The sequence below is a fragment of the Muntiacus reevesi genome, chromosome 6 (assembly GCF_963930625.1).
Source record: "Muntiacus reevesi chromosome 6, mMunRee1.1, whole genome shotgun sequence".
Taxonomy (NCBI): Eukaryota; Metazoa; Chordata; class Mammalia; order Artiodactyla; family Cervidae; genus Muntiacus; species Muntiacus reevesi.
In genome coordinates this window covers 70988798-71016787 of record NC_089254.1, presented here as the reverse complement: position 1 = coordinate 71016787, position 27990 = coordinate 70988798, and the positions used below count along the sequence as shown (strand labels likewise).

The window sequence follows — 27990 nt, the reverse complement described above, 5'->3', positions numbered from 1 at the left end:
CTGTGCAATCATGCGGGAGAACCATGGGCAAGTTAAAGTGAGAAGATACTTCCCTTTTTCCACACTCCTTCAATGGTATTAAAAAGTTGCAGCAGAAACATCGCATGATAGCCCTTATATTAATATGTGGAATCTGAAAAGGCTTGATACAAATGAACTTATTTACAAAACAGAAACAGAAGCACAGACTTAGAGAATGAACTTACAGGTTGCCGGGGTGTGGAGGGGTAGGGAGGATAGGGGAAAGGATAGTTAGGGAGTTTGGGATGGACAGGTACACACTGCTTATTTAAAATGGATAACCCACAAGGACCTATGGTACAGCACAGGGAACTCTGCTCAATGCTATGTGGCAGCCTGGATGGGAGGGGGATTTGGGGGAGAACAGACACATGCATATGTATGGATGAGTCCTTTCGCTGTCCACCTGAAACTATTGTAACATCGTTAAATTAGTATGCTGTGCTATGCTTAGGCATTCAGCTGTGTCCGACTCTTTGTGACTCCATGAACTGTAGCCCACCAGGCTTCTCTGTCCATGGAGATGCTCTAGGCAAGAATACTAGAGTGGGTTGCCATGCCCTCCTCCACGGGATCTTCCTAACCCAGGAATTGAACTGGGGTCTCCCTCATTGCAGGCCGATTCTCTACCAGCTGAGCTACCAGGGAAGCCCAAATTAGCTATACTCCAATACAAATAAACATTTTTCTAAAAAGCTGCAGTAAGTAATAAGAATAAAAAGAAGAAAATAGGGCAAATATCCTTCCCTGGTGTGTGCTGAGTTTTGAGGTGGGTCACCCCCTGTTTTCCCTCACATTTCACACAGAGGCTCACATGAATGTAACCATTCTGGAAACTCCTCAACCAAGAAAGGACACTTAATGGTTCAAAATAGATCAAGGGGCTGTTTAACTGTTAATACTAATAAAATGCTGGTTTTTCCAAGGCAACTCACACGCCCTGTGGGGCCTTAGCTCATAGCAGGGCACAGTCATGCTCCAACCCACCATCCCACATCCACAACACACTCTGGTCTGAGCACAAACAGACCTGCCATGGGAACACCCAGAACAAAGCAGGCAGTGCCTCTGGTGACCCCTGAAATCCCTTTCCCAGGTGGAAATACCTCAAGTCGGCTCTGGACAAAAACCCCCAGTGCCCCTGCCCCCTGGATGGCAATGAAGCTTCCAGTTGTCCCAAGTCCACTGGCCCAGCCCTCTGGCCTTGGGGGGAAGAGATGCGAGGGGCAGGAAAACCGTCTTGGTGATGGCCCTGGCAGTTCTTGAGCAAATGCCCTGCCATTTGCTTTGAAGTAAAAACATAGTGTTCTTGGCTCCATGTCCCCATCCGCAGAGGAAGCATATCTGGAAGACGTGGCTGAGGCCCCCTCTCAGGCCACGCACCTGACCCTCCTCCAGTTCTTCTCCACCTGGGCCTGCGACAGCGTGGATTCACCTGGGGGCCAACAGCCAGCGTAAGTCTGCTCCCCAGGGTCCCGCCGCAGCATGTGCCAGGGGCCATGCCGAGCAGGAGACAAGGGGACATGGGCCCGAGACCAAGGAGAGGGATTCCTGGGCCTCTGAAGCTGGCCAACTAGGAACCTGAGTGTGTCGACAGTTTTGCTGGTGATAAGCTGCTTTCACTGGCTTCCTACCACGCACAGCCCCTCCATTTACAGGGGCTGTGCCAGAGACCACTTGGCCTGCAAAGCCCAGCACATCCACCATCCAGCCCCTTACAGACACAGTTCACAGACCCCTAGTCACGAGAAAGAAACCAGATCCAACCAGCACCAACAACAGCTGGGAGTGCAGGAGACTTGATGGCCAAGCGTGTGGGGAGGGAGCCCTGAGACCACACTGGAGTCAGCCAGGGTGGGGGGCTCCCTGCATCCCCACGCAAGGTGGCTCGTCACTCACCATTCGACACCCAACAATCCCCGCCTCCTAATCATGGCTGGTCAGGGGGGTGTATCTTCCGTCCCTACATTTTTAAATGTAAGATCTCATTCCACCTTTCCCTCTGGTTGTGGGACAGATACATACCGTTTCTGGGAGGGCTGCATTAAAGCTGCAAGTTTATCATCATAAAACTTCTTCATTGCAAATCTGTCAAGGGCCTGGTCAGCACTGGGGAAGCAGAGACAGAGAGAGATTTAACTCCATGGCCATGGAGGGGTGGGAGATGGGGAGTAACAAGGGACAGGCCCTGAGGTTGTTCTGAGTAGTTGACACCCACTAAGAGCTCCATTTCGCTGCATCCCCTCCTCGGGCACACCCACTTTAGCATCTCTTCTCAGGCCTCATCTCCTCCAAGAAGATGTTCTGGGCCAAGTGGAAGCCAGGCCTGAAGTCCCCCGCTGAAACAGCAGCACCTGATCCTAGCATGTGGCACTTTCTGTGCTGCATGTACAACACAGAATAATCACAGGACACTATCCTGACAGGATAACCACCCACCTGCCATTGCCCGCAGGTGGGCCCAGGCCTGGTGTCCTAACTACCTAGACAACCATCGAAGATAACAACTTTGTCTAAATAACGGACTGGTTTGTGGGGCTGCACAAAAGCAAGGGTCACTTAAGCATAGCATGTTTAACATATCAGGTGCACGTGCTTTTTAGAGTGAAAAGTATAATTACATATACACCTATACTAAAATTTTAAGTGTTCCTTTTTCTGGAATTCACTTGTTTTATTAAATGCTGACAATGCATTTTGGTCACTGTCTATGTTCAGCGTTAATATCACTGCTTAGTGACTCAGTCATGTTCAATTCTTTGCAACCCATGGACTGCAGCCCACGAGGGTCCTCTGTCCATGGGATTCTCCAGGTAAGAATCCTGGAGTGGGTAGCCATTCCCTTCTCCGGGGGCTCTTCCTAACCCAGGGATTGAACCCGCGTCTCCTGCATTGCAGGCAGATCCTTTACCATCTGAGCCACCAGGGAAGCTCATTAATATCGGTATCAGTGTTCATAATATTAGCACTGACTCTATCTTTATGATCTTATCTTCCTAGTGCTGGTACCAGAATGTTTTTCTTACTTCACTTTGTGACTTGGAAGTGTCTGTTTTGATCTGGACACAGTGTGTGACAAAGGCCTTCAGAAGTCCCTATGATTACACTATTTGTGGGAATACTATCTAAGGGGAAAATAGAAATAGTAGAAATGATCAAAGATGCAATGATGAGAATTTGTTATCAGGGCATACTTCAGTGTACAAAATCATTAGAAAGAAGCAACTGAACTTCTAAAGAAAAACTGCAAACAACCTGGATAGGCAATAGTGGTAAATGCTTAAACACATAATATTCTATTCATCAAGTAACAAACTATGCAGCTGCCAATTAGGAAAGTGTTAATTCAGAAAACCGTGTTACAAAAGTCTTGGCAGTGTCACTTCACTCTAGCAAAGAGCACTTAATACGATCTTATCTACTAGTACCAGCAGGATTAACATCAGCCATACCAGCACTGATGCTGCAGTGCCTTTCATGCAACAACACATGGAATTGTCAACAAAACCCTGTGAGGAACAGCCATCAGCCCTGCTTCCCAGGTGAGGACCCCGAAGTTTAGAGCCTTTCCTGTGAATTGCCTAACACGTGCAGCTGAGACACACTTTAGTTATTCAGAAAAAAGTGGGGCATTTAGAGAGAGTATCAGTGATAAGCTTATAGTGAAAAAAAGCCCAGTCTCCACACTTTCCAAAAATGCCAGGACTGTCCATGGCACATGAAACTCTGGTTCCAGACAAAGCTGTGCTGTTGTGGGCACAAATGCGAGGTGGCCTCTGTCCAGAGTCCGCCAGGTGAAATCTGCTCTCTGACCAGAGGGATGTGACGTGAGCGGGAATCTCAATTTGTCTGGCACACACACACAAGTGCTTATTATCACCAAGAAAGGATCTGACTTTCACTGGAGGGTTGGGTTTCCTGCCTGGCAGGCATGAGCTCTCCAATTTGTTTCCACAGAAAACATTTGGAAAGTCAAATTTCATTCCTTAATGCTAGAAAGGAAAGGGTTTATCGACTAATATGAATAGGCTTATATTTCCTCAGAACGGAGTAGTTCATACTTCACAAAGTGGCCATTGAACAGAGAGGGCCAACGCAGATGTAACACCCAGAAAAAACGATGTTTCTGAACTGGATCTCAGTGTGAGTGGAGACGTGTGCTCGGGGTGCCTCTGGGTTTACCAGTGTACCCAGCGCCAGGAGGGCTGGCATGCAGCTAGGGCCTCACTCACGGGCCTCGCAGTGCCTGTCGACCCCAGTGGACGGGACCCACCTCCTGCGGGCAGCAACCCCAGGCCCATGGCAGCGCCTCCTGAGAACCGGACCAGATCTGGCTTCCTGCTCATAAGTCATGAGATCCTGAGCAGTCTTAAGTCCGCCAAGTCTCAGTTTCCTCATCTGTGAAATGGGAGCGATGACTACTCCCTCCTGGATTACTTGGGAGGATTGAGCAAGAAAAACGAAATATGCAAAGTATTTCCCAGAGACCCAGTGCATGTAAACCACAGCGGCCGTGGCCGTCGCCACGGATATGTGCAGAATGTGAGGTGTCCAGTGAGAAGCACTGCTTTGGTTTTACTAATGGTAATGTCTGTCCCAATCGGCCTTGTCACAGATTGACAGTGCACTCGCTTTATCGGTGATGCCTCCCTGAAGTTTTCAGTGTGAATCATACATAGCTGCTCACTGAATGTACACCCTCAGCTGCAACTGGGTTTCTAGGAACCAGGGACACGAGCCTTGGTCTCCAAGTCAGCTCCGAGCGGTCCGCCTCCTGCCCACCCAGCCTCAAAGCATCCCAACGCCCACAGCAGTGAGGACACTTCCCTCCTACCTGGCCGAGACATTGGTGAAGTGCATGTAAGATGATATGACCACGCCGATGCGTCCCTTTCCACCCTGCAGGAGATGGAAGAGCGGTCATTAGAACAGGAACGCACTGCTTCCTTCACAGGATGGCGAAGAGTCTGCTTTGACAGGGAAGCCAGCATCACCCTCCTCTGGTCCCTGTTCTGAGGGACAGCAGCGCCCAGCGCAGCAGAGAACACACACGTGGGCTACTAACAGCAGGAGCAGGTGCTAACCAGCCCATCCGAGGACACGCCCGAGGTCAGGTCTGCAGAGAGGCGGCCAGTCAGTTCCTCACTTCCCAGTGAGGCCAGGAAAAAACGGTTGGGTGGAAGCCATTAGTGTGACTTAATCACGAGGTGAGAGAGACCCGCATGCCCCACTTATAAGCTGAGGGCTTTGAGGGCTACACACAGAGCCCAAAGAAGTCCAGAAGCCTAGGACAGCCAATCTCAGGGTGCTGCCGCATCACAGCATCCTGGGCACCACTCACCCAGCCCTGCGCCGTCACAGAGGACGCCCCTCCGAAGCAGCTTTATGGAAAATGCATCACTCAGTCCATAACCACAGACACCCACTGCCCAGACAAGGCAGCCCAGCAGGACCTCAGACCAACATCACCGACAGAAGGTTCTGAAAGCACCGCAGCTCTGTGATGGGACCACCTCGACCAGAACCGTGGACTGCTACCTTCTGAAACACACTGTCACGACCCAGGACAGCGATCAGCAAACCACAGCCCACCAGCCACTTCCCACCATCTGTGTCCCTTGGAGTTAAGAGCTGTCTTATCATTTCTAAACAGTTGAAGAAAAATCAAAAGAACAGTATTTCAATGACACACGAAAATCATATCAAGTTCAAATGTCAGTGTCCACAAATAAATGTGACTGGGATACAGCTACGCCTGCTAGTTTCGGAGCATCTGGGGTGATTTCAGTGGCAGGTGGGAGTAGTCTATGGGGTCCCAAAGCCTGGAGAGCCCTGTTTGGGTTCTCTCAAGAAGAGTCAACAACCCGTGATCTAGAATCACACGGGCCACAACGGCTGCGTCACCAACACGCAGATCCTTCATCTATTCTTAAAAAGGAACGATAAAGGAAATTCAGGTCAAAATCCTGGTGTGTGACTATCCCCTAGGAGGGTTTTCCTCTCTGTCTCGTGAGCACTGAGTGCATGCCTCAGAATCTCAGTGCAGACACACCATCGGTCCTGAACCCTGGCACCTGCAGTTATAACCACGCAGTTACGAGTATGTTTCTTATATAAATTCACCAGCAGGGAACAACACTTCCGCCAAGTCAGGCACGGAGGACTTCACTGCCACCGTCTCTAATGCTGCTCATTATGGACAGGAAGTCTTTAAGCACAAGCCACATTCTTTAGGACCCGAACAGCTTTCCTCTATCTGTTCTTAAGAGAAATCACTGATGACAAAAGTCCCAGTGAGTATCCTCCACCAACAACTTAAGATGAAACAATATGGACGGGGTGAAACTGTCCAGAAGAACCACAGGCTATTTCTACTCAAAACTAGCGTGGGTAGGGTGAGGACGAGCACACACAGACACCACCCTGGGCATCCAGCAGGGAGATGGGGTCACACAGTCTGGTCCTTGTCTGCCCTCCCCAGGCCAGGATGCCATTCCTGGCACTCGTGGGCAGGAACAGCCCATTCTGCAGGGCTGGCAGGTTTAGGGGAAAGTCAGCAGTCTCAGCCCCACAGCAACCACAGTGAATTTCTCTTGAAGTCAACATCTGTAAATTCAGATTAAGAGGGTTTCTCTCTCATGGTGTGTTTCCTGGATCATCTCCGGAAGGGTTCACAGGCCACCAGAATAGGGCAAGAGATGAGCAAATGGTTTCCAAGAAGTTTCAACGTGTTCCTGGTTAATCCCACTACCAAGACTTCTCCCAAAAGGCAAGCGTAATTTAGGAAAAGGATGTTTTAGGGGACTCTACATAGTAAGTTCATCACTTGTGGCCCAGACATTATAGTTTTATAATTCAGTCCATTAAGTGAACTGTTGAAATGGAATGATGGTGAAGGGGTGCACCTCAAGGTCTAGGAGCCAGAATCCTCGGGAGACACAGCTGGCAGCAGGTCTGGGTGCCCCAGGTGGGCATTTCTCCCCAGCGCTGAGCACTGCAGTGCTCTGGGCGGTTTAGAAACCACTGCTTCACAGGCTTGTGAAGGGATCTTGGGCAAAAGAGGCCCATCAGCAGTATCCTCACACGTAAAAATCAACAGGCCACACCCAGTGAAAAATATAGAGCTGGTTTTAAGTGACAAGAATTGTTTAAAAAAAAAAAAAAAAAGAGTCTCTTTCTTTGTTTTTAAGCTTGCACCAAAATACAAATATGGAGAGAAGCACCTTAACATAACATAATCCTGGTTAACTTAATTTATTTGAGAACTAATGGGGCTCCCTGGCTGTTTGTGGGAGAACATAAGCAAATCCGACGTGAGAATAAGCAACAGAAGCAGAGAGTGGCAAACACCGTGTGTGCACCCAGAGGCTCTCCCTCTCAGCCAAGTGACCATCGAATTCACCATGTGGGAGCTCTGAACACCGTCAGCCGCTGTCTGCCCTCCTCATTCAGTACCCTTGCAGGAAACTCACCTGGAAAGTCTGATAACTCTAAAGAAAGGTTCTTTTACACTAAGGTCCATAATGCAAAGGGCTTCTGTGCAGCTTTTGAGTATGAAAAGTCTGAAGGAAGAAACATTTCAAGGAGGAAATGTCTATATTTTCGAGACGCCCTGACGGTGTAAAGTGTACAGAGCAGGGGGCAGACCCCTTCTTCTGGGATGGAGCCCCACCCCTCGCCCCCCCACCCCTCTCAGAGCATTCCTGTCACATGCTGGGTGAGCTCAAGGTGTCTGGGAAAATGCATCAGATTTGAGGAATCCAGGGCAGTGCAGGAAGAGGCTACAAACAAGCCAAGGCAGTTGAGAAACTGGAGAAGTAAGAGGAGAGGCAGTTCCAGGAGGCCGGAGAAGGGTGCCTAGCAGGTCAGGAAGCCAGGACAAGGCGCTGACATCCCCGCGGCCACCCTGCGAGTGTGGACATGTCACATCCACCCCACCAGGCTGGCCTGCTCGGAAAGGACCATGTGACTCCTGCCATAGCATCCTGCCCACAGTCTCATGCCAATCAACTGGCATCACTCAGGTGGCACAGAGTCCAATGCTGTACGCCTTAACAGTGCCCTTTGCTTTTTAAATAGGAGCTTTCCGTGAAAAACAAAAAACACATGAAAATGAAAGGATTACCTCCCAGGGACCCCCACCTTAGCATCACCATGTACAACTGTGCATTTAGGAACCTCAATCCTATACATTCTGAAGCCAGACTCCAAGAGGCTGGATAACTATTTTCCTCCCCTCAGGATACGTATGAAAACCTAATCACAAACCCCTAAAGAAGCAGGCGATCAGAGTGAAGAGGTAGTCCCCCTGGGCCCCCGGATGGGTGCTCACCCTGCAGTGAATGACGACCACGTGTTGGGGGTCGCTGTTCAGCCAGGCCTCCTGCGCCTTGCAGATCGTGCACACCTTATCCAGGGGTGGTGCGTGCAGCTCCGGCCAGCCCACGTCCAGAATCTACGGGGAAAGAGAGGAGGCTTCCTGGTGTCCATCTCCAAGAAGCCCTATGAAGCCATCTCAAGATCTTTTTTTTTTTTTTTAATTTAGCAAAATATTTCATTTTATAATACAGAACAACGTTGTGTGTTCCTTTTCTAAAACTTAGTGGGAACCGCGGCTCCTTTACTGGAAAGAAAAATATGAAGGATTATATTTTCCCCATGAGACATCGACTCCCTGGTCTTATCTGCTTTTGTGCAGCTGGAATGACAATTCTAGAAAGGGCTTTCAGGAGCTGCTAATGGTGCATGGCTCATGGGGAGAGGCCCAGGCCTGGAAAGATCTGAAACAGGAGTTCTTGGCATGAGCTGCTGCCAAAATTCCTCTCTTCAGACTCAAATCGCAGTTTGGGAAAATGCGGTGAGCCATTCCCCCACACAAGGGGCAGATAACTATGGGGAGGGAGATGCCAATCACACGTGACACTCCTCAGAAGAGAGGAATGTGCCCAGGAGGGAGGGAAGAGGCCTTCAAACCTTGGTTAAAATTCAGGAACAAAGAAAGTCTGTGCCCCAAAACACACACTCTGAGCCACTTGACACACACCCCCACCTCTAAGCCTGCGGGCCATGCAGGGCTGTTATTTTTGCTTTCCTTTCCTTTATTAAGAAGGGGGGGGGGGGCAGAGCTCTGTCTTATTATAAAAGCAATAGAAATTATGTATTGATGGAAAAATTCAGAAAAATGCTGGAAGCAGGCAAAGACACACACCCATTCAGCCATGATCAGCTGTATCAGTGATCAGCTGATTCATCATTCTGATGAATCCCTTATTCTTTTTCTATGTAGTTGAAATACTATCATACATAAATTCTATTTAGCATAGCTGAAATACTATCATACATATTCTGCCCTTGTTAATGAGCAATAAAACAGGCAATTTACCATACTATTTTTTTATCCTAATGGCTTCAAAATACTCCAACATATGAAATACGTGTGTATATATATATATCATATATACCACAACTTACACAGTCTTAAAAATTTCCCCCTAAATCTTTGTTATTAAAAAGAATAATACATGGCAGGGGAGAGTGTGCTGTACAGACGGGGCAGGAAGGAGGTAAAAATGTCTGGATTTGATTATGGTAGTGGTGACGTAAATCTACATAGAATGAGATGGCAGAGAACTTCACGTGCGCGCGCGTGCGCGCGCGCGCACACACACACACACACACACACACACACACACACACACACCTGCTACATGTAAACCCAGTGGAAGTTGCACGCAGTCTGTGGGTTGTACCAACGTCAACTTCCTGCCATCAATATTTTACTACAAGTCATGCAAGACAGTACTACTAGGGACAGCTGGGTCAGGGGTGTATGGGATCACCCTGTATTATTTTTACAATTTCCTGTGAAGTTATAACTACTTCAAACTAAAACATTTTAAGAAAAAAATAAGCCATGAATGTGAACAGTTCCTAATAGCCCTCATAAGTCATATTCCACAGAGACTTGCTACACACCCTTTTTGCATGAGCAGGATAAGCATCACCGACATTTAACAAAATTCAGAATATACAAAGGGCTAAGGTCCTACCTTTGGGTTAAGCTTCGTAAGGTCATATCTCTTTTCCGAGAGGTTTAACACCTACAAAGGGGAAATGAGAAGCTATTAGACTAATCATTGTCCTCAGACCAAAGGGAACAACTGCATTCTCACAGGCTCTTTGCCTTCGCGATTCGGCAGATTATGAAAAAGACTGAAATGTAGAGATATGTAATCGTCATGGAATGAAAAACAAAACAGATAATAAGGACAGTCACCTCTTAGTGGCTCAAATGGTAAAGCATCTGCCTATAATGCAGGAGACTCAGGTGGGATCCCTGGATCAGGAAGATTCCCTGGAGGAGGGCATGGCAACCCACTCCAGTACTCTTGCCTGGAAACTCCCATGGACAGAGGAGCCTGGTGGGCTACAGTCCATGGGGTCATACAGAGTCGGACACGACTGAGCGACTAACACTTCTGAGGACAGCATATACGTCCTACGGCACTGGCCTTGGTTCCTCAGAAGAACAAGGCACAGGGTGGAGGGCCCTGGGCCTGCAGGGGGCCTGGTCTCAGGAAGCCCCAGCCCAGAGCCCCAGGCTCACAGAGAAACAGAGCTGCCTGTGGAACCTGATCACACCTCAAGCAAAGGAGAAACTAAGAAGAGCGTAGGAGCAGAAGGGGCTCCACACGTTTCTCTCTTCAGAGACAGACGCTAAAGAGACCTGAGCGGAAGCGTGCTCCAGGGATGGGGTCCACGGCTCCTTTACCCCAGAACGAGCTGCACCCTGGACCATGGGCTCCATTAAAACCTGCCTCAGAGAGCCAACACCTGTGGCCTGACCAGACAGCTGTGTGTATGCGTTGGCGGCAGGCGGGGCGGTGATCGGCCTCCACACGCACTTGTCAGAGCACAGTTCAGATGTGCAGTGGAGAACTGCGTCCACCCCAGGGTTCTCAACTCAGGCTCCATGGAAGACACACACATCTTTCCTCCCACTTTTCAGAAAGGTCCTTATCCTCGAAGGAGGTGAGGACCCACAGCCTCACCATTTTGCAAGGTGGACTCAGGCTCTGACAAGCCCCCTGATCCCAGGCCTCAGGTCCCAGGCCCTCACCCTCGGTGAGCAGCGAGCGGGGGAGGAGGGAGGAGGCACCCCATTTCCTGGGCTGGGTGTCAGGAGGAGACCATTCCTGCAGCTGTGATCAAGGACCAGGTGGGACCCCGGGTCTCACGGGCTGGACCCCACCTTCCCTGCCTGTCATCAGGCCATGCTGAGGACAGTGGGAAAGCCACTGGCTGGGCAGGGGCTGCTGGAAGCCACTGGGCAGTCACCTCCCTCTCTCTGCCGCCAGGGCCACCCGCCCAGCCGTTTAGATGTCTGAAGAGACCGATAAGGATGACAATAACTGCCTTGTCAGTTTAGGGTAAAGATTAGCTGCCTTATGGAGATAAAGAGGGCTTCTAGCAGCAGGTCTGGAGAAGGGAGGAGGAGCTGTCATCTAACTCAAATAATGGAAGACAGAGCCACAGAGCCACCTGCCGGACCGGGGCCTCGGGAACAAGAAAGGGTAGGTGGAGAAAGAGGACGTTCAGGAAGACTGGCCCTCTTCATCCTCCTCAACTGGCCGGTTAGCTCAGTTGATTAGAGTGAGGTCCTAATAACGCCAAGGTCACGGGTTCGATCCCTGTATGGGCCAGAAACAGTGGACTTCCCTGGTAGCTCAGCTGGTAAAGAATCCACCTGCAATGCGGGAGACCCCGGTTTGATCCCTGGGTTGGGAAGATCCCCTGGAAGAAGACATGGCAACCCACTCCAGTATTCTTGCCTGGAGAATGCCCAGGGACAGAGGAACCTGGTGGCTACAGTCCATGGGGTCGCAAAGAGCCAGACACGACTGAGTGACTAAGCACCGCACAGCACCTGCCTCAGGCCTGTGCTCCGTTCAACAACCTCATGGCTGTTTGAAAGGGAACTGGGGTGGAAGATAGTTCTGGACGCCCACCCTCCGGTCCCGGATTCACTTCAGAGGCAGGGGTGCTAACCCCAGCAGCAGGGAAGGAAGCTGGCGGTCCTCGGGGTGCACATGAGCCACGAGCTGGGGTGGCTGTGCTTCCACGAGGAGCCCAGACGCTCCACCGCACAGCGGGCTATGTGGCAGGACAGCCTCCCTGTGGCGGGCCCCCTCCCCACACCACCGCCTGTCAAGCCAACTGCAGAGGAACCGGCCTGTACTCCCACCCGCAGGCTCCTCAGTCCCCACACATGGGCACCTTCGCTCACCAAGTTTCAGCAAACTCAGCGCCCCCCAGGCCCCCACCCCCGCCGGCGTCCCCTGGCCATCCTCAGACTCAAGGTCCCCCACCTCTCGGTCCCCACCCTCAGGGTCCCTCGCCTCCCTCATGCTCAGCGGCCCCCACTCACCAAGTAGTTGTCCCCATGCTTGGAGCGTAGCATGCGCGTCACCTCCTGCAGGCTGTGCAGGTAAGACTCCTCGGAGCAGCCCGCGGGGAAGGACACGGCGATGATGCGCTCAGTGATGTAGGTGAGATCCAGCTCGCGGCCGTCCTCCATGGCGGGGCTCAGCCCTGCAGGCCTGGGAGACACACGGGCGGCTGTCAGGAAAGGGGCCAAGCGCCAGGAGGGACATGCGCTCACTGTTCACATCTGGACCTGATGACAGGCTTCTAGGAATTTACTGATTCTCATCACAGGAGGGCACGAAGCTAAACTTCCTTAACGGTTATGACCGGGGCACTATTAGCTACAAGCGGGGAACACACTGAGGCTCCTGGTAGGGGGCAGACCTGCTGGAAAGCCAGCAGAAAGAGGGCCTCCATGGGCAGGCACGAGTTCAGAGAGCCCAGATCTTGGAAGGAGAGGCATTCCTTACTCTGAGCGTCAAGTCAGGTGTAGGCAGCAGGGAGGAAGCCCATGAGACAGATGGATGGCAGAGCAAGAGGCCAAGGCTGGGAGACATCAACAAGTGCCTAGTCACATCTGCAGGCCCCATCCTGGGGGAGATGTGGAGGCCCACTGCCCAGGGAGGAGGCTGGCCTGTCCTGCAGAGAGGAGGAGCTGGGAGGGAATTCCAGCAGCTGGGAGGCAAGGGCTGGCGTCTATGAGAAGAGCTGTGTGCCGGCTCTGCTGAGACTGTACCTGGGTTAACCTGGAGGGCAAGCATCAGGTATCAGGAGGATGGGGTCTGGAAGAGGATAAAAACGCCATGCAATGAAGCCAGCAGAGGGGAGGACTTTGTGAGGGCCACTGGGTGGGGAGAGCCTGCAGCCTGGTGAGCCCAGGATAATGCTTCCAGCACGCAGCATCCAGGCTCTGCTTCCTCATCACTAGGACTGTGCAATGGGGACCACAGGCCCCAGAGCCCCTCCCAGGAAGAGCCTTCTAGGGCTGCAGGTGCTGTCAGGAATAGAAAGTGAAAAATCCAGGTGAGAGGTGATGGGGTCAACCTCAAAGACTGGTGAATCCACGGAGCGGTGCAGGACAGTCACGGGAGTGTGGTTTTAATCTATCAAATCCCCCACCACCAGCTCTAGGGGCTCGTAGCTATTGTTTGTGTACTACTCCTATTACATGAGTCTCTCTCCTAATTCTGAAAAAAATTCAAAAGTATACTAAATAGTTTAAACAAACTTCTAAGTATTCATCATACAATTTCAAAATGAACACATAGCTGAGCTTTTTCCATCCATACTCCCTGCTACCCCCTTCCCCACTGTGATTGCCCTGAAAAAACCCAAGATATTATGTCATTTCTATAAGTAATTCTGCATTTATTTCTAAAAGACAAAGATATGTTTAGAAATATCTACAATGCCATTATGATGTCCAAAATAAATAATATCTTCAAATATCCAGTATCATAAATGTATTTTTTAAAATTGGTTTATTCAAATATCAACAATCACCAAGATATTTTTCTCTACCTTTTGCACCAGATATGAATGTAAAATAATTCTGTTTACTTTAAAAAATCAAATCACATCTTTTGACACGGGAACTTCCCTGGAGGTTCAGACAGTAAAGAATCTGGCTGTAATGCAGGATACTCAGGTTCACTCCCTGGGTCAGGAAAATCCCCTAAAGAAGGGAACGGCAACCCACTCCAGTATTCTTGCTGAAGAATCGCATGGACAAAGGAGCCTGATAGGCTACAGTCCATGGATTCGCAAAGAGTTGAACAAGACTGAGCAACACTGACCTATTAAAAAATAATGAGCTTTTCATGTGCTGAAGTCAATTCTAAAACTCTCCCCAGTGCTATATTTCACAATCAAATCACAGCAACATAATTACTGATTGGATGTTTCCACAACCAAGGTTTCTAATGCTGGGACATTACATTCCAGAAAGAGACACATATATGATATTTATCAGCTTTGAGCATTTCTATTTAAAATTGAAAAAGACATTAAGATTACTACAGAATAAAATAACACCATGCCCTAGCTTTCTCTGCGAGAGCTGACCCAAGGCCAGAGGCACAGAAGTGGCTTCCGTGATGGACACTCACCTGAACGGTTTGTCACAGCACAGAGAAGCAGGTGTTGATGATGCCCCTGGAGCCTGCAAAGGACAAGACAAGGGTCATTCCCAAATCTCCTGTGCTGCCAGCCCACACATTGCAAACCCCACTGGGAAGGAAGGATGGCAGTTGATTCACATGATCATAAACGCTGTCAAACCCTTCACTACTGGTTCATCTTATCACCTGGGAGGGTCGCCAGCTTATCAGGACATCTCAGCCCTAAGACCTCAGGTCCCAAGTGACACAATTCCACTAATCAACAGCAGGGCGGGTTCCCATGACCCCTGGTCAGGGCAAGGTAAGCAGTCCTCGGTCATGGCCTATCTGTCCTGGTATACAGGAAGCCCTCAATCAATGCTGGCCACTATTACATCATTATTGTTGTATCTGCTCAAAAGAACCCGTTACTGATTTTGAGAGAATTTTCAATTTTTTCCACTCTATTTTTGAAAAGCTTATCCGACAGGGAAAAAAACTTCAGGTTACAATTACTTTACAGACCCTGTGTGGGTGTGTGAGCGTGTGTGTTCAACTCCAAGGCATGTGTGCGAACTAAAGTCGCTTCAGTCGTGTCCACCTCTTTGTGATCCTGTGGACTGTAGCCCACCAGGCTCCTCTATAGCCACTATTTCAGGAGATGAATCCAGTAACTTTGTGAGAGAAATTACCTCCCCATTTCAGAAGGGGGGAAACCAAGCCACAGAGAAGTGTAAGGTCTCATGGAAAATGGCAGAGTGGGAGGAGAATCCAGATGTCCCTGTCTCAGTTCCCCCAAATGCCTTCCTCTCAGGGGGCTCTTCTCTCCCACCTTCTGTCAGCTCCTCCCCGCCTGCTGCGTCTCATGGATACCACTCTGTGGACGAGCCCAGGACAGGCTCTGAGTAGGTGACACAGGGGTGACCATGCAGCAGGCTAAAGCTGGCCAAGGTGGACAAAGCCCCGGCACCCACCTCTGCTCCTGCCCACCCTGGCCCTGGGGAACCCTTCTCAGAGAGGACCTGACATCCCCCCTCACCTGGTGTCCCACCTGGGCACCTGGCTCACAGTGGCTCCCCCAGTGTGAAGCAAAGGGATGAAGAATGAATACCAAGTTTATTTCAGGGATCAATGAGAGAGATGACCTCCTGAAATTACACAGCGTGTGGCTAAGTCAAGCCCAAACTGCAGAGGTCGTGACCTGGGCCCCAGACAAAAGCAGGACCTGGAAGGCACTTTCCTCCATGCTCAGATGTGAGAGTGGGCTCTGGGTTTCCACACGCAGTGGCTGGTCTTTCCTGGCCAGGACACATGCCTCTAGTTCATCTCCTCCTCTCGCAGAGGTGTCTCAGGACCCACTGAGATGGTCCCCATGGGTGCCAGGTACCAGAACTTGCCCTCCACTGTTCCAGTGTCCCCAGCCTCCGAGACCACCTCCCAGTGGGCGACAGGCCTCACACCCCATGTCTGTACTGTTGTGGGCTCCACACTGGTCCTGCCCATCTTCCCAACACCCCAGACTTCTGATGGCTCAGGCCATATGGACTCCTAACAATGAGATTTGGTGGGGAGGTCCATTAGAAACCAAAGATTAAAATCTAAAATATATTTTTTTAAAGTATTGCTAAAATGTAAATGAAATGTAAACTAACTCATCATTTTAGAAAACAACTTGTCCATAAACATAAAAAGCCCTTGAAAGGTCTGAAACATGTGACAGCAATGTGAGGAATGACTCAGGAAATTACTGGAAAAGTCCGTAAGTCTCTAGGGACCAGGGTGCTCACTGCATTATGATGTGTGTAACAGGGAAAACCACACAGCCTAAGAGCTCAACCCTGCAACTTAGTTACATTAGATAAATCATGGGGGGCCTGGAGAGACGCCGTGATGTGTGACAGCAATAGCACTAACAGCCACGACAGCCACGTGGTCGCTCCCTGGTGCAGAGTGCGTGACTCACACACACACACTCACACCTACACACACACACCTGGAAACGTCTATCAGTGTGCAGGCTGCCTGGGCAGCAGTGTGTTTCTGCAACATCCCGCTACATCTTTTTTCTTATTTTTTCTTCCACGTGCACTTTTTTTTCTTTTCTACCTGAGAACACAGTTTACTTCTGTAACTGGAGAAAGCGCCAACACCAGGTCAGCTCAGATGAGGTGCCAGCTCCTGGTGTGGCATTCAGGTCTTCCCGCCAGTGACAGAACTCAGACAGTCCTGGAGGGAAGACAGTGAGGGAGCCACTGAGGGTGGACACTGAGCATCTTGGAACGGAACATTCTCGGCCTACCTAGAGTTACTGCATGACAGCTGCAGGGGCCTGAAAGTGACCCCACCCTCACCACGGCCAGGCCACAGGCCCTGAACACTGTGCACAGGGCCATCCAGCCTGGCCTTCATCCCAAGGACTTCATCTCCCTTAGGACTCAGCTACTAGTCTTGGCAGATCATCAAGGTTCCAGAAGAGCTGGTTTTAAGCTAACCTGACTCCAAACATCCCCATATCTGAGAACCACTGTCCCCCAGTCTAAGGCACACAGCACTGTCTGCTGTTCCTTCAGTTCATGCGCTTTCCATTTTGCTTTATACTGTGAATGTGTATAAGGAAGGCACACAATATCTCTGCAATGTGGGACATGTACATAATTTATAAATAAATGAACAGTAGTGCAGTCACACTCCATTACAATTAAACATACGAAGGTCCCAGCCCTGGAGGTGAGTATGTAAACCTGTCTGGAGACCACCACTCCCAATCAACCAGCACAAGGGACTGATTATGTCTTCTGATATTTGCAAACGTCTCTGCATTTTCACTAGGAAGTTGCAAACTCTGGTAAGCAGGTTGTGCAAACCTATGTGACAAAGCAAAGCAGGAGAGCAGACAACACCACCCTGAAGGGAGGGGACGCCATGGGGCTCCTGCAGCCCAGCCCCACCTGCTGATGTCTGAGCACTGACATGGCCAGGCCCAGCTGCCCGCCCCCAGGCCAACCCCGCCTCACTGCTTAGCCTGTGAGGGTCATTCCTGAACACTGGGGGGGATTCCCTCGTCATTCCTGACACACGGGCGCTGAGTTTCAAGGGGGCTACAAAGCCTTCTCCAAAAGCCACCATCATTCCACACTCTCCTGTGGTGTGGCTTCAAGGTCCAAGAGAACCGACTTAGTTTCGCCCTGTAATTCGCCAAACCAGCACATGAGCAAGAGATACCTCCTGTTCCAGAAGCCACCAAGCTGAGCAGCTTCTGGGCCTCAAGCCCCAGGAGGGCAGGGAGGGTGGGTCTGCAGGGGCAGCACCCACACTCCCTGCAGCAGCCTCAAAGCCTCGTGGCTCCACAGAGGGTCCAAGCCAGCCCTCGCCCACAGCAAGTCCTGAACGCCACCGCCCCTCACATGACAGATGTGTTAGACGATAAACGCACAGCTAGATGGTACAATAGAGAGATGATAAATAGGTTGGAGAGCTGATAAACAGAGGATAGATACACACATAAACACATGAAAAGTAAGTAAACAAATACATACCTACATACAAGCAATACAATCAGAAAGCTAGGCCTCAGCCTACCCTCACAGTATTTCAGTTTCACCTGCAGTCTGAGCTGTTAGACCAAGTTAGACTGAAGTAACACACAGGGACTCAAGACAATCTGACACCAACCATAAGTGTAAGTTTATAAATAGAGAGCGAACTCCTTGAAGGCCAGCCCTCTATGCCTTCCAGCAGCCCCCCATCACCTAAGTGAATGACAGCAGCTGGAACCCCCACATACTGACTCTATCCCAGCCTGCCGGCAAGGCTCCTGACAACCCTCAGGGGAGGAGCACGCAGGGAGGCAGGTGCAGCCACAGCCTAGCGTGGAGGGGCTGTGGGAGGTGGGCTGAGGGAGGTCACGTGAGGGGATAGGACTGGGGGCGCGCGGCCAGTGCCAAGACCCTGCAGTGGGACTGCAAACATCTCGGAGACCAGCAAGGGAACCAGTGCACCCAGAACAGGTGCAGGAGGGCAAGAGTGAGGAGGGGATTCTCTAGGAAGAAGAAGGCAGGCCCTCTGGCCAGTCCAGAGCCTCCAAGAGGCTGCAGAGAAAGCCTCCTGCCTTCCTGCACCCCTTAGCAGCCAGCTGTGCCTGGGGTGACAGGGCCTGTGTCCACAGACCATGCAGCGCCCCCTGCCCCCCTAGAGAAGACAGCAACATTCCACCAGCACCATCCTGTAAGAAGCGACAGGTGACCAAGGTCAGGAAGCAGACCCGTTCATGGCCAGCTACCTGGTTCTCAGCAGGAAGCCCAGTAAGACATGACTGTCCTCACTTCACAGCTGGGGAAACGGCATTCAGGACTCTTAGGTGTATGGAATCACACAGTTAAGAGGCAGCAGCAACTTCTGACACCAAACTATGGACTCTTCCCATCCCCCGGCCCTCGATGGTCCGCAGCCCATCCTGGCCAACCTGTCCTTGGGTCAGACTGAAACCAGTGAAGCTAGAGGAGCTTTTCCTGGGGGAGTAGATCTAGCCCTAAGCCTAGGAAGACAGAGGAATCATGAGTGAGTCACCACTTCTAAGCCAGGTTCTGAGATCTGATGGGCACGAAATCCTGCAGCAGGGGAGAACCTCATTCTGGGGCTGTTTGGAACCAAGCAGATGATGAGCAGGGATGTGACCTGGATACACGGGAGAGAAGCCCCGTGGTTGCTCAGGGAGCTCATGCCTCACGCCGACTGGAAGCAGCCCGGCTTGTCCAAACACCGCAGTTGTCAGGAAGGTGACACGTGACATCTCTATGCGTCTTTACTTGGAAGCAAAGAATTTATCTACTCTTGGGGCTAAAAAGCTGAAGCCCTCATCTATCACCACAGTACAGTTCATGCCTTAAGAATGTCTGATTTATTTTAACGCATATATATATATGGAATCTAGAAAAATGACACTAATGGAACTATTTGCAGGGTGGAAAGAGACACAGATGTAGACAACGGACTTATGACACGGCGGGGAAGAGAGGGTGGGACAAATTGGGAGAGTAGCACTGACATACATACATTGTACTTTGCTGAGTCACTCAGTCGTGTCTGACTCTGCAACTCCATGGACTGTAGCCCACCAGGCTCCTCTGTCCATGGGATTCTCCAAGCAAGATTATTGGAGTGGGTTGCCATGCCCTCCTCCAGGGGATCTTCCTGACCCAAGGATCAAATCCATGTCTCTTATGTCTCTTGCACTGGTAGGCGGGTTCTTTACCACTAGCGCCACTTAGGAAGCCCATATATCCACTAACACGTGTAATATAGCTAGCTAGTGGGAAGCTGCTATATAACACAGGGAGCTCAGATCAGTGCTCTCCGATGACCTAAAGGGGTGGGACGGGGGGAAGGGAGGGAGGCTCCAGACGGAGGGGATATGTGTATACATATGGCTGATTCACAATGTTACAGCAGAAATTAAAACATTATAAAGCAATTATATTACAATGAAAAAATGGCTGAGAACTACCTGGCTGAAGTCTCTTGAAGACGGTTCCTTGCTCATAAGTAATCCTGCATCCTGACCTTGGAGAAGGCTAAGGAAACCTCTCTACTTGTAGACTCCGGGCCCCTAGATGTGTGCTGCAAACTCCTTTTCTCTTGTTATTTTGCAAGAAGAGGGCTGCCCGCCTGCCTTCCTGGAGAGCCTTTGGAGGCTGACACCTGCAGGCCACCACCGCCCTCTGTGGACCAGGGCCAGTGTCCCGGGTGAAAGCCACTCGGCCACCTCCCAGTTCCTCCCAGTCTCCCTGTCTCCAGGGCAGTGCAGCACCCGCCTCCGCCCCGCCCAGCCTCCTTCACCTGTGTCCCCTTTGGCACGTGCTAATCACAGCTTGCAACTTCTAAAGGTACCAAGAAAAAGAAGGAAGGAGGAAAGAGACGCAGGTGGGATCCGTGGTAAAGGTTAACCTGTGAAAGGTAACCCACAAGGCCCGGGCTGCTTCTCCTTAAAGGTGCTGCTTGAGGCCCAGAGCACATCTACTTGGACCAATATGTGGTCCCGGGACTCCGATGAAGCTGCTGGCCTCCCTGGGCATCAGTCTCTTCTGATAAAATGACAGCTTTTGGATCTCGTGCTCAGAAGGCCCGGCCCAGCCCTGAAATCCCCAAGTCCATGGTTCCGAGGCAGAGACTAGTGAGCCATCCACCTGATAAAGAATCAGATGACCTGCCTGGGGGCTCTCTTGTTCAACATATTTTTCAAATTATTAAAACTCATTTATTTTCCAAACGGGGTTATTTTTATATTTGAAACAGACAACAGCAGTTTTGCTGCCAGGTGCCCAACTTTCAACTAAGGATAGTAACCAAAACGACATCTGCATGCCGATGCAAACTTTTATTAACAGAGGACAGAGATGGGTGCGCCGCTGGCCGAGACCAGCAGAGCCTCAGTCCAGAACACTTGGTGACTCTGGCCCAAGCACCTCTGGGAGGGAATTGCTTTGCCCCTGATAACTGCGCCTCTCTAAGAAGGAAAGGATGGGGTTCAGACAGGCCAGCCACCATTTGGGAGCAGAGGTAGGCCAGCCACATACTTCCAAACAACAGAGGGAGAGAACAGGGTGCCCTGGGGTCCTGGCAGGGACCACTGGGGTGAAAAGGCAGCTGGAAGCTCAGTGGGGAGGAAGGCCAAAGCACAAGTCCAAAGTGGGAGTCCTGGTGCTCCCTGGACACACACCCTGCCAGCCCAGTCTGGGCTGGATGAACACACGTCTCCACAGTGCCCGGGGGCCCCTGTGCTCACAGACATGGGGGGTGTCTGGAGGAGATGGGGAGGCGGGATCCTCATCCACTGGGCAACATCTCCTAAGAGTCACTCACTCCCCAGAGCGGACAGGGTTCCAGGACCCTGGGCTCCCAGCTGACCTGAGGTTTACTTGGTTCTGTCAAATATCCCTGCAGCATCTCGAATCAAGACTCAAACCTCTGCTATCTTGACAGGACACCAAGTATCTTACACTTTTTCGAGGAAAAGGTGTAGTCAATGTATCACAGTAAACAAACACCCTGAAGACCTTACTCTGGATGCAAAAAATGTCATCAAAGGCTTTGGACGAGGGAGCAGCTGTCACAGCCAGCAACCACGTCCAAACCAAAAGACCCTGCATCGCCAGTAATGAGTGCCAGTGATAATCTGCCAATGTGAGAGGCAGATCACTGGCTTCCTATAGGCTTCTACAAAAAATGGTGCTTAACAAACCCGACACAGGAGTGACACAGCATAGACGCCACATCCCTGAGGGCCTCAGGGGAGCCGAGGGGACCACCGAAAGGCTTCCAAGAGGGATCGGATTTGGACTGCAAGGAGGGGTGGAGACAACGGCAGCTAGAGGCTATGCGCTCTGTCACCCTCCAATCCCCAGGGCAAGAAAGTGGAGGAAAAGGCAAAGCAAGATCTGCCACACAGGAGTAAGTAGTGGGACCAGGGACAGACCCATGCCTGCACTCCTCGCTGTGGCCATCCTCCGGGCTTCTGCAGGAGTCCCTTCCTGCCCCAGGAAGCTGTGACTACAGGGCCACACAGGGCCAGCCAACTGACACAAAGCCAGGGTTAGCCACACAAGGAGTCCCTGCATTACGAGGCTCCACTCTCTAAGAACAGGTAACAGAACTCCAAATGTTCCCGCTGCGTGGCCTTGAGCAGGCACTTTGCCGTCTCTGCGCCTCATGCTCCTTACCCAGAAAACAGGCTGATAAATACAGCAACCTCTCTGCAAGGTGGCTTTGGGGTTAAAGCAGCAAAGGCCAGTCACACACTCAGAACAGGGCCCGGCAGAGAGTAAATGCATTAACATTTACAGCAACATATGTGTTTTCTGGGAAACCATGAGATGAGGTGAGGGGAAAACGAGAACAGAAGTGCCTCAATAAGAACCACTCGGGGGACTTCCCTCGTGGTTCAGTGACTAACACTCTGAGTTCCCAATGCAGGAGGCCTGGGTTCAATCCCTGCTCAGGGAACTAGATTCCACATGCTGCAACTAAGACCCGGCGCAGTCAAATAAAAAAAATAATGTAAAAAAAAGAACCACTTGGTGGGGAGTGCACGCATGTCAGCAGAGGAGAGGAGGCCATGGATGCTTCCCTGTGAAGATGCAGCAGCACCTGTTTCTGTCACAAGCACGCACACACACACACACACACACACACACACACACACACACACACACACACACACACACACACACACACACACACACACACACACACACACACTGTGGGCCTGGCACAGGGGAGAATCAAGCCTATGTTGGGGGGATAATGATGTCCCCGTGCCACACAGTACGGCAGGCAGCAAAGCACTGGGGTCTGCAGGATGAGGGAAAGAATAAGCCCAGCAGTCATTTCAAAGCAACAGAGGGCTGACCTGGCCATTTTAAGAGGCAGGAGGATACTGTCTTACATTTCAGTAATGAATACCTAGTTAGCTTTATTTCCAGGATAATAAAACTAAATGGGGTGTATTTATTTATTATTTAAGTGGCTTAAACAGGCTCATCAGCTAAAAGCATAGCAGCTGAAGAGTAGCAACTCTCTACACCTTCACAAGTTTGTACCATATGGAATCAATGAAATAGGGGGTGGCTGGCTATTAGGAAGAAATTGTCCATCAAACAGCCAGGTAGTGAAGCATCAATTCAGACAACCCAGTGACGGTGACGGACAGCCTGTCCCCACAGACCATAAACAGTGTGTTCTGCTCACTGGCTGGGTGGGACTCACACGCTGCACCCGCCCAGGTACAGGCTTCGGTAACACGTCTTCTCACCCACGGAACCCCCCAGATCACCCCGTGGAAGTATCTAATGAGATTCCCCCCACCCCCCACAAAGTGAGGAACCCGAAGCAGAGGCCTCCCTCCCCAGGCTCATGGCCCCCAACCCTCGCGGTGAAGGGTGGCACTGGGATCCCTGGGCTGTGCCCCTGCTTCCCACCTCCCCTCGCCCCCTCCACCTTTTGGGTAAAGAGCAGAGAAAGACCTTTCGCAGCTGCCATACCAGGAACTTGGCAGGGCCCGAGGACACTTCATGGCCCCCAGCTTCCCAGAGGCGCCGGACCTGTGTGCTGCTCCCAGCCATGCTGACCAGCCTGAAACTGGCGCTGTGAAAAGGTCCCGCAAAAAGGAACAAAAGGAACGTTGCATAACCAGAGCCAGATTCACAAGGAAGCACAGGGCCTGTGGCAGTGCACAAATGTCATCACCCAGCTGGGGACCGGGGCGGGGGGTTCTCTTAAGGAGACCAACTGAAACAGCTCTGCACGTTCTGTTTGCTTCTCCGGAAAAACAGAGTTAAAACACATTTTAAAACTTTTTGAGAGATTTGCGTGGTGGTCCAGTGGTTAAGACTCCATGCTTCCACTGCAGGGGGCACATGTTTGATCACTGGTTAGGGAACTAAGATCCTGCAAGCCACATAGCGTAACCACAAAAATTAAAAAATAAATGAAAATCTTTTAAAAGGCAACAACTAGCCACATCCAGTTCAAACACGAAGGCCTTCATGTGTTCACTCATTCATTCACCTAACTCACTGCCTGGCTGGTAGGATTCAGGGGTGAAGTGTACCTGCTTTGAACCTTAATGCCTGGGTGAGACCCCAGCTGTCTGACCTTTGGAAATTACTTCGTGACTCAGTTTTCTCACCTGGAAAGTGGGGGTATTGGGAGAATTAAATAAGGAAACATGGAGAGCTAAGAATGGCATCTAGCAGATAATAAAAGCTAAATAAATCTCAGCTTTGCGTTCAATCCTTGTGTTTGGGTGCCAGGGAGGGACTGGCCCATGGAAGTGAAACCTCCCCACAAGCCCACACTAAACGCAGTAACCTGCCAAGACCACAGCTCCATTCAAAGAAATAAGACTTGGGCAAAGAAACTTTCCCAACGTCGGACAGTCAGCAGTACATTGTTCCCTTCCAGACAAGAAGACCAGAAACAGATTCATTAGCAGGATTGCCTACCTTGAGAATTTTTTTCTTAACACTCCTACAAGTGAGCAACAATCACCATGAATTACTAGAAAAATACATACCCCTCTGATGTTAGGAAACTAAAAGTGTGTGAAAGTCACTCAGTCATGTCTGATTCTTTGTGACCCCACGGACTATACAGTTCACGGTGTTCTCCAGGCCAGAATATTGGAGTGGGCAAGCCTTTCCCTTCTCCAGGGGATCTTCCCAACCCAGGGATCGAACCAGGGTCTCCTGCATTGCAGGCGGATTCTTCATCAACTGAGCTAAGGTAACGTCATTCTGCCCCCAAGCTCAACTATGAGAAGCAAGGTTTTGTTCACGCTAAGATCTGTTGCTGTTTGGTCGCTAAGTCATGTCCTGAGACTGTGTCTATGCTTATTTGTCACCAAATACTCAGATTTCTGAGATGCGTAGGCTGGTCTGAACCATGTGGAACTCGGAGGCTGATGAAGGGAGGGAGGGAGGCCCAGGACAGGCAGCGGAAACGGCGCTTTCACAATCAAGCCTGATGTCCAAGAGGGGCTGGTGGGCAGAGGTCTGCAGGGCAGGCAGCGGCCACCCCTAGGAAGCAGAGCGTGGGAGCCGAGTCAGGGCTCAACGCTCCATGTAACTTTCACAGTCCCATTAAAGCAGAGTGAGGACAGGAGCAAATACAGGCGAGGTGCCAGGAACAGACTCAGTGCCAAGGGCAAGTGGAGGCCCTGCAGATCCCTCTGGGGAGGAACTCACTGCACTGGGGAGCACGGCCAGCTTCTCCTTCCACAAGCAGTTCCCTCTTCCCATCGTGCTCCTCCCTGCCCCTGGCCTGATGTGGCCCACGAGTGGTTCAGCAGGAGCGGGGAGGCTAGGAGCACAGGAGCCAGGGGGGCCAGTCCCACAGAGGAGCTGAGGACTCGGTGGCAGCACATACACGGGCTCCAGCTGAGGGCCTCCTGCCAGGACCCTGCAGGAACCAGACAGGGGTCAGGAAGGACCGCACAGGGCAGGGGTTGCATCCTGTTGGCGCCAACGTGGGGTGGGGATCAGAAAGGGCAGAGCCAGAGCTGCCCCACCCACCCCCACACCCATCCTCCTAAATTCTCCCAGGAAACCTACTGGGATTCTCGGGAAGGCAGGTGTCCCAGAACCTAGCAGGTATCTGCCCACCCACCCGCCTGCCTGCCTTCTGTCCTTTTGAATTAGCACAAGACCAAGAAACAGACACAAAATCAAAGTCAAAGGGCGTGGCAGGACCAGAAAGAAGCAGGCGCCTGTTCCTCCATTAGCGCCTGAAATGCCATGTTCCTTGGGTGCCAAGTTTCCAGGAGGCCAAAAGGATAAGGGAGGTAGTGGTGGACACAGGTCAGTCTGTGGGGACACTGCAGCTTTACAGGTGACCCAGCCTGTCTGAGGCTGCATTCAACTCACTCCCTTGACACCCAACGTCACAAAAGGAAAAGCAGGCAGTGCCGGACCACGAGCCGCCCAGAACCAGAGCCCCACCCCCCATCCCCCACTGTCAGCCCCTCCGCTCCAGCTGTCCACACTAGGCTATGCAGCAGATTTCATTTTATGAAATAGTCTGGTACGTCCCTTAGATTAAGAGGAAGACTCACATGGGCCCATTTTATAATTACATCTAAACAGGCAGGCTTTCTTTTTTTTAATCAATTATTTCATAACAAGAATATTTCATTTCTTCTCACAGAATATCACAGGGAGGGCTGTGGGAGACTGTCACAGCCCTGTCCCTGGCAGGATGGCCCTGGGAGCGGTCTGCTCTGGAGGAAATCACGTGGGGTCTCCTTCCAGGCCAGACACAATGGACACCCCGAGCTGGGGAGCTGGAGTGTCTGTCTTAGGTCAGCTCAGTCCTCACAGGACAGCAGGGGGTTCCTGAGAGGGACCATGGGGGTGAGGGGTAATCGGGCCACATGTCCCCTTAACTGTCACGTCAGCAGAATTTTGAACTCTTCTAAGCTCCAAAATCACTGCAGATGGTGACTGCAGCCATGAAATTAAAAGACACTTGCTCCTTGGAAGAAAAGTTATGACCAACCTAGACAGCATTTTAAAAAGCAGAGACATTACTTTGCCAACAAAGGTCTGTCTAGTCAAAGCTATGGCTTTTCCAGTAGTTATGTATGGATGTGAGAGTTGGACTACAAAGAAAGCTGAGCGCCAAAGAATTGATGCTTTTGAACTGTGGTGTTGGGGACTCTTGAGAGTCCCTTGGACTGCAAGGAGATCCAACCAGTCTATCCTACAGGAAATCAGTCCTGAATATTCATTGGAAGGACTGAGGCTGAAGCTGAAACTACAATATTTTGGCCACCTGATTCGAAGAACTGACTCATTTGAAAAGATCCTGATGTTGGGAAAGATTGAAGGCGGGAAAAAAGGGGACGACAGAGGATGACATGGTTGGATGGCATCATCGACTCAATGGACATGAGTTTGAGTAAACTCCGGGAGTTGGTGGTGGACAGGGAGGCCTGGTGTGCTGCAGTCCATGGGGTCCCAGAGAGTCAGACAAGACTGAGTGACTGAACTGAACTGAAGCATCAGCTCTCAACTCTGTGCAATGGGTCAAGGGTGGCAGCCTCTAGGCTTCCCGAGGATTGGAGAAGTCAAGAGGCACATGTCCCCATGGCTCCTGGCAGTATCAGCTCCAAGACTCTTCACCATCAGAGGGCCCTGATGGAGAGAAGGTCCAAGCCCAACTCCTGCATATCACAAGAGAGGAACACGATGGGGAGGGGCAGTGAGTTCTGGTGGGGAAGTAGACTGGGCCAGGTGTGGTGCCCCAAGGACGAGCTGTTTACTCCTTACTCCATGGTGATGGAGAACACCCCGAGCCTGGGGATTCAGGTCTCAAAGACACCATCAAATTCCCAACAGGAGCGTTCTCAGCCCCAGTCAGGGATATGAACAATGCAGGAAGGAGCAGCCCAGGAGTGCCTAGCAGCTCCAGAAGAGACCGGACATGTCTCTAGAAGGTGAGGACCTGTGTTACAAGCCCTGGAGTAGGGTCACTCAGCCTGGGTGGGCGAACGCTCTCTGCAGAGACAGAGCTTCAGCAGCGGAGAGGTGGGTCTACCCTGGGGTGTCCAGCGGGGGCAGTGTCCTGGCCGCAGGCCCGTCCTGCCCCAGAGCCCAGACCACTCAGCCCTCCACCATGGATTTCTTCCTGCTTGGCTTTCCTCCTGCCCACCTCTCAGGTTTGTACATGAACTGTTCACCACAGGTTCAGGGGGAGGCAGTTGCAAGTGAGTTAGGGTTTGTTCCTTCTGATGGGCAAGTCAGCGGAAAAGGTCTGAGGACCCCTAATCAATAACTGATCAAGTACAGTTCATTCAAGGTTGCCTTGTTCTTAAAAAGTCATCATGACACTGGCCAGGTTTCTGGTGCCTCGAAGTACCAGACAGCACTTCAGGACTATAGCTGGATGCCAT

At 51.1% G+C, this 27990-nt stretch overlaps 1 protein-coding gene across 7 annotated transcripts in view; it reads right to left on the bottom strand.

The window, feature by feature from the left end:
* TNS3 (tensin 3) overlaps window positions 1-27990 on the bottom strand; it is a 219242-nt gene that overhangs the window by 104266 nt on the left and 86986 nt on the right. For 6 of the 7 annotated variants that reach the window (XM_065939891.1, XM_065939887.1, XM_065939884.1 and 3 more), the window contains 6 exons: window positions 14556-14608; window positions 12449-12620; window positions 10071-10121; window positions 8354-8476; window positions 4856-4920; window positions 2047-2130 (listed from right to left, as the gene is read on the bottom strand). In XM_065939891.1, the coding sequence (XP_065795963.1) occupies window positions 2047-2130; window positions 4856-4920; window positions 8354-8476; window positions 10071-10121; window positions 12449-12598 (473 nt within the window). In that variant the 5' untranslated portion in view covers window positions 12599-12620; window positions 14556-14608. Of the gene's footprint in view, window positions 1-2046; window positions 2131-4855; window positions 4921-8353; window positions 8477-10070; window positions 10122-12448; window positions 12621-14555; window positions 14609-23581; window positions 23676-27990 lie in introns of those variants that run through there. The other variant, XM_065939886.1, reaches the window with a different exon arrangement.